Here is a 6,902-nt window from a genome sequence, read left to right as displayed (position 1 = left end):
TTTTATTTGAACACATACTAAGCAAACTCGTCAAATTTTGACCCAATCAATTGAGGGCAATTGTTTCAAATTGATTTTTTTAAATACTTATTCAGGAAAAGTTATCTCAAGAAAAAAAAAAATTCTTCTCAAGTTATTTAAAATTTGAATGAGTTAGTCAAACTACACCTTTATCTTTCTGTCATATTAATAAATACAAGTCCTAAGGCTTGATTCATTACTTAGTCATATATAATATCCACCTTCTATTGTGAATTTACGTTAAAAATGTTATTAATATATTAATACGAATCCGGTCTTAAAAATTTAACATAAAATTATTTGTGTTTTTAACTAATAATTTAAATTTAAGACATTTTTTTTTTAATTTTTCGTGACTTTATGAACAAGTGGTCTAGAGTTTGATCCTAATCACTTGTTCTATTAAAAAGTCAAATCTCAATACATAAATGGCCTATACATACTATAAAATCATTTATGTGTCTTTTTTAATTAAGCTTTTAGAATAATTGGTTCACGACATCCTAATGAACTAAGGAAGAGTCTATCCCAACTTCTTTTTTTTTTCAATTTTAAAAGCTGCTTTTAAATTAAAGTTAAAATAACAACTTGGAAGATAAAACTAAAGCTACTTGATGATTGGTAATTGTATTTTTAGTTTAAGCCTCCATAGTCATTGCTTAATTCAATCTACTATCAATAAGCCACCATCGTAAATTCTACGTAACTCCATAGTTGCTAATGCATGAAACGATTTCCACCATGCTTAGTTCTCAAATCGTTATTTGCTGAGGTCATTGAAGACAGCTAATGAGCATATATTTTTTTTTTTATAAAAAAATTCATGTTAAGAATTTATTTTAATTTTATAAAATTATTATTTTAATTACTAACTTTATAAAATAATATTTATTTTAATGCTTTTTATCGTAAAACAACAATGAAAAATAAAATAAAATAAATTGCAATGAATATTCTTACAAAATTAATAAGTATATTAAAAGTTTATAAAGTTATGAACGAGCGACACTTATAACTTTTAGAATTAAACTAAAGATTTACGAGTTAGGAACATAGATAAAGAGATTGTGTCGTGATGTTATTGAAGAAGAAGGTTCATTTACAATAGTTTAATTATGTTCACGTCTTTTTGTGATGATGTTGTGTCTGAAATTAATTTTACATTGAATCATCCAATAAAATTAACTTTTCAAAAATCATTGCCAAAATAAATCACGTTTTTGTCTAAAATATGGGAATTTATGACCCATCTCATTCCACAGACTTAAAATTAATTTTAAAGGGTTTGAGTTTTTAAAATTAAATCTAAGTATATTTTAAATGAGTTCAGGTTATGTTTTGGATATTTCAACTCAATCCGGTGTTTCGTATTCTTTTAAAATTTATATTAATTTTAAAATATTTTATATTAATAATAAAATTTAAGACTTAAGAAATAATATTTTAACCCATCATAATAATATATTTATATTATTTATTTTGAAATATGAATTATGAAATATAATTTTATTTTATTTTTATAACTTTTTTAATCATATTATTTAGATATACTTAATAATACTTAGTTGATATATACATCGAGTTGGTTTCATGATTAAAAAATTACAATGTTAAAATTTCGGACTGAGTAAAAGTAAAGATAAACCATCTCTATGTACACCCCTACATGGATGTAGCCATTTATTATTATTTTTTTTCAATTTTGTAATTTAAACATTTAAAAAATAATGGTGTATGTAATGTCATATGCAATTATCTCTATTTATTTTCTCTTATCTTTTATCTTTTTCATATACACTCAGTTTAAATATTCTCCAAAGTAAAAAATATATACCAAAAAAATATTTCACTTTAAATGTTAAAAAATAAATTTTATTGAAATAAAAGATGTGATGAATATTCTAGCATCTCATGTCCTTGGCAGATTTGGTCAAGCTGAGGCGAATCGTCTATGTTAGAGCCCATGTTATCTGAGATGCCAAGCCCATTACTTTTAGGATTATTTTCTCGGTATAATTGTTTTTTGTTATTAAAACTATGAAATTGAGATTTGACAAAAAGAAAAATAAAGATTATGTTTGTTTCAATTTTTAAATATATTTTTTTGTTTTAAAAAATAAAAAATAATAAAAATTTGTTTGTAAATCTAAATTTTTAAAAATAAATTTAAAAAATAATTTTTATTTTCAGTTTTAAAATTTAAAAATAAAAATAGCTTTTAAGATATTTTGATTTTATTTTTTCTAAAATAGCTAAAAATATTGTGTGTATATATATATATATATATATACACGTATATATATATTTATATAGTTTAGTATATAAGTATTTTTTTTTGTGATATTACCTATTCATACTATTTATATTTATTAATAAAAATATTTTCATTTTAAAATTAATCATTATGTTTTATTTTAATATTAATTTATATTTTATAATTTTTATAATTTTTATAATTTATTAAATTCTAAACTAATTACAAGTATTACTTTATAAATAAGAATTTTTTCAGTTCAATATTAATTAGTTGATGTTTTAATAATTTTTAATTCAATATTTTATTTTAAATATAAAAATATATTTAGTTAAATAAAAATATTAAAATTAAATATTAAAAATATATATTTATATATTCATTTAATTTAAAAAAAATAAAACTAAACACATTTTTTTAATTTTTAAAATCTATTTTCAAAAATAAATTTATCAATCAAGTTTTTTTTTCTCATCTTAAAAACACTTTCAAAAACTAAACTAACAAACAATTTTTATTTTTATTTTTATTTTTTCAAAAATAATTTTTAAAAATTATTCTAAAATATAATTTGTAAAAATTAAAAACTAAAACAGAAACAATGAGGTATTGAGTAATTAGGATTTATAATTAGCATTGAAAATCTACAAAACTCTTATAAGCTTCAATTGGACTTCTTATATGTTCAAATTCTTAGGCTATATTTGGGAGTTGAGTTTAGAAATGGAGGAGAAAGGAAGAGAATAATTAGGAGGGGTTAACTCTTATTTACGAGTTGCTTAATTAGGAGAAAAAAGTTTTGGAGATTTATTTAAACCCTCCAAAGCCCTTCTAAAGCTAGTTTTTTGAGTTCTCTCACTCTCTCATACTCTTTCACGATTAAGATTTTAACTTTTTTTTAAATATTAATTTTCAAGTGAGATTTTTTTTAATTTAAAAAAATATAAAAATATTAATTTTAAAATATTGTGATATACTTATCTAAAAGGGACAACACGAAAAGGAATAACGCATTGGAATTTTCTTTAGACTCGTTGCCTTATAATTGAGCACTAGCGAAACTTAAAGCTTCAACGGATCGTACTTGAAGACTAAAGGGGTGTATTATATTAGGATTTTAAAGGACTTTGCAGGATTTTCATGACTTTTAAGACTTTCCAGAATTATGCAAGACTTTAAAATCAGGATTTTAATGGATTCTGCAAGACTTTTAAGTCAGGATTTTAATGAATTTTGACATTAAGAGTTCAAGATTTTTTTTTCATACATTCAAAGTTTAAAAAAAGTCAAAGATAAAAATTATAAAAAATAATAATGCATGGATAAATAATAATAATAATTCTCCGTAATATCATGTTCTCCTAAATAGTATTCACCCACATATCCATAGCTATACTAATCTTCTAAGCATTGGTGATGAGTCACTAACTCATCTAGAAAATTTAAGGCTTTTAGGCATATTTCATTGAATTTAAATTATAAGTTCATGCAATTAATTGAGAAATTCAATGGAATGTTGTATTTGCTGAAAAATTCATGAATCACTCATATTCTGATGGCTGGCAGTTTTATTTTGAAGGAATTAGAAAGAAAATTGCAATTGGAATTAAAGAACTAAAGATGAGTGCTGTAGGACTCATTTGTAGGGAGACATATTCCTGATTGTGGGGATAAGATGCTGATTGAGCATATAAAAGCGAATTTTTTTTGAAAAGGTAGAGCTTGACATCTTTTATCTTTCCTTTTTTAAAACATTCTAGAGCACGATTTTCTAGGTTTTCATATAGTTTTACGTAGAATAGGGTAACTAGGGCAAACTCCTTACATCTTGGTAGAAGGATTCTCATGGGAACTTGGATTTCCTTTCCATCTTCTTTGATTTTTTAATAGAACAGTAACTCTTTCATTTTATCATTTGACTATAAGCTTTTCTATGACTATGAATTCTGTTTCTGCAATATATCTCAGTTTTAATTCATTTCCTTTCATAATGTTTAGCTAAATTTCCTTGGATTGAGTGAGGATAAACATATACCTATACGTTTTGCAATGAACTAACATTGGATATAGCTCAAGACACCTTCTTTCTCTAACATATTAATTCTGAACTTAATGCTTCTTTATTTTATGCGAATGGGGTTAATGAAAAGGGGTTTATTGCTGGAAAGTAGTAAGCTTTATTGGATAGGGATTAATTTTCTCATTATAAATTATCTAGGAATAGAAATTCATGATGATGTGGTCAATGGGTATAATTCTTAATGTTGAATGTTTTTAGTTGTATCTAAGGAATTAGGACGCTAATTTCATTTTAGAACTAATTACCAAAGAATTGGAGTTGGGTATTTTAGAAAATCTGACCATTAGAGAAGTTGTGTTTTGAGTTATAAATATATTTGTATGCAAAGAGAAAGGGATAACGGATTCTGAAATCAACCTGTCTTTTAATTGTGTTTAGACATACTTCCAATAATTAAGACATTTAAATTCTGAAATTATTCTAAATTTACTTTTTGTAGTTATTTTGTTTATTGCTCCAAGTTTTAATTCTGCACTTTAATTATATTTTTACAATTTTGCACTTGTTAATTTTTGTGCTATTTATACACTGTTTTGGTGACCCAAATAGTACCATTCTTGTGGATTGATATTTAACATTAATCCTAGAGGACGATAATCTATTTTTGTTACTTCAACAATTTGGTGCACTTGCCAAAGATTGTATCAAGTTTCTAGCGCTGTTACCGGGGATTAATTGTTAATATCAATTGTAATGAGAATTTAATAGCTTAGGTTAATAATTTTTGTTGTGTTTTAAGTGTTTGCAGGAAATTTCTAAGTGCAACAGCTGAATTGGTTGATACAAGGCAAGGAGAAGATCAAAAAGAGTGATTCATCTCCAGAACTTGACCAGCCAATTATTAATTAGCTTATTCACGCTCTTGCTCCTCCTGAATTTGAATAATAGGCTTATGATATTCATTAACCGGTAATGTTGAAGATGAATGTTCATCCATCGGTTCAATTAGAAATTTATTAGAACGACATTCTTTACGAAGAAAGTTATGTAGTATTGCACATGCTAACATAAGTTCTACTTGTGTCTTAAATAAAAATAGAGGTGTTAACTTAAAAATTGTGAACCTTAATTTAAAAATTCCAAATATTCTCCCAATCACATTCCTTAGAGACACATGGCGAAGATTGAACAACCTTTTCTCATTTTTAGAATTATTATCCTGACCTGCAAAATCTTGTAGATGATATCTTACACCTCGAAATGGAGCTAAAAATTAGCATCGGTTAGGAAATCCACAATGCATCAAGAAATATTTACCTAATTATATATGCAATATATATATTATTAGTATAATAATAATAATAATAATAATAATTATTATTATTATTATTTAAAAAATAAGCACTGACCTTAAGCCACTTTAAGTCCATTCCTCCTTGTTATAGCATCATTTAGTAGCATAGAATCATGAGCCGAACCCTCTCACCCACTAAGAACGTACATAAACTCCAAATCAAAATTACAAGCGACTAAATTTTGTGATATCTTTCCACGACGATTACGATAACTACTTACATTTCGCCCCCTCACCATTGCTAGATTATGTGTCCCATCAACAACTCTAATACAATCCTAAAATTTAGCATATATAACACTTCATCGTATGAAAAATATAAATATAATAGTGCTAAATTTAATTATAATTTTTATTGTAAGATAATTAGTACATACCTTGAAGAAAGGAAAGAACCTTGTGCTTTCTCTAATTTTAACTGGCACAATTGATCTTGGTTTAGACATCAAAGTAGGTGTTATCGTATTCAAAGCCTTCAAAATCTTGTAAAAATTTTCGCTTATAGAAAATTGTGATCAGTCAAATGTGTTACAAATTACACAATATCGAGTATTCTGACCTATAATTTGTAGGAATGATGCAAACATTTCTTCAACACAAATATATCCTATATCATCTAGAAGTGTTTTTTCTCTAAGAATTGCACATAACTTTCGAAACACGTCTAGATACATCCTATAAACTTATTGAAATATTGTAGGATCATAGTTTAATGCTCGGTGTATATAGTCATTTCCCATGTAACAATTATCGGAATCCTCATATAATTAAAAATAATACTATAGTCCCATAAAATGTTTAATTGTTATATATATAGGATATACATTATTATTTTATATTTTAGATATTTAAACATCTATTTATTCAATTAAAAAAATGTTATATAGTATAAACAAATATCTCAAACTCAACAGTTAAATTTTCCAGTTAACTATTTGAAGATCTATAGTTATTGTAGAGCTCATGATATATAAATTTCACCTTTCACCTTTCCCTTTTTTGACGCGTGTTATAAAAAAAATATTACTTAAAAGTTAAAATTTCAAGTGTTTTATGGATTATATATCTGAGGAACAAACTTAACTAAATAAAGAAAGTCAATGGCACTGTCATTTACGTTTTCACCAAATAAGAGAATGGAATGAGAATAGTGGTACAATATTATTAGCAGAGAAAAAAAATGGAGAAGACAGAAACATAGAAAAAAAAGAAATGAAAAACCCACCTATAAATTCTTGAAGCACTTAAAAAGT

The 6,902-nt window shown here is 25.0% G+C and overlaps 1 protein-coding gene across 1 annotated transcript; it reads right to left on the bottom strand.

Annotated features, from left to right (window-relative positions):
• Positions 1-5,705: 5,705 nt before the first annotated feature.
• LOC113862438 lies at positions 5,706-6,095 on the bottom strand. The gene is given in 2 exon segments (XM_027495526.1): positions 5,706-5,927; positions 6,027-6,095. Coding segments are annotated over 2 exon segments (291 nt in total).
• Positions 6,096-6,902: the final 807 nt, after the last annotated feature.

This window comes from Abrus precatorius, unplaced genomic scaffold (genome assembly GCF_003935025.1).
Source record: "Abrus precatorius isolate BTA unplaced genomic scaffold, Abrus_2018 Scaffold3, whole genome shotgun sequence".
Taxonomy (NCBI): Eukaryota; Viridiplantae; Streptophyta; class Magnoliopsida; order Fabales; family Fabaceae; genus Abrus; species Abrus precatorius.
Note: the sequence above shows the minus strand (reverse complement) of the source record. Positions and strands in the feature narration are given on the sequence as shown.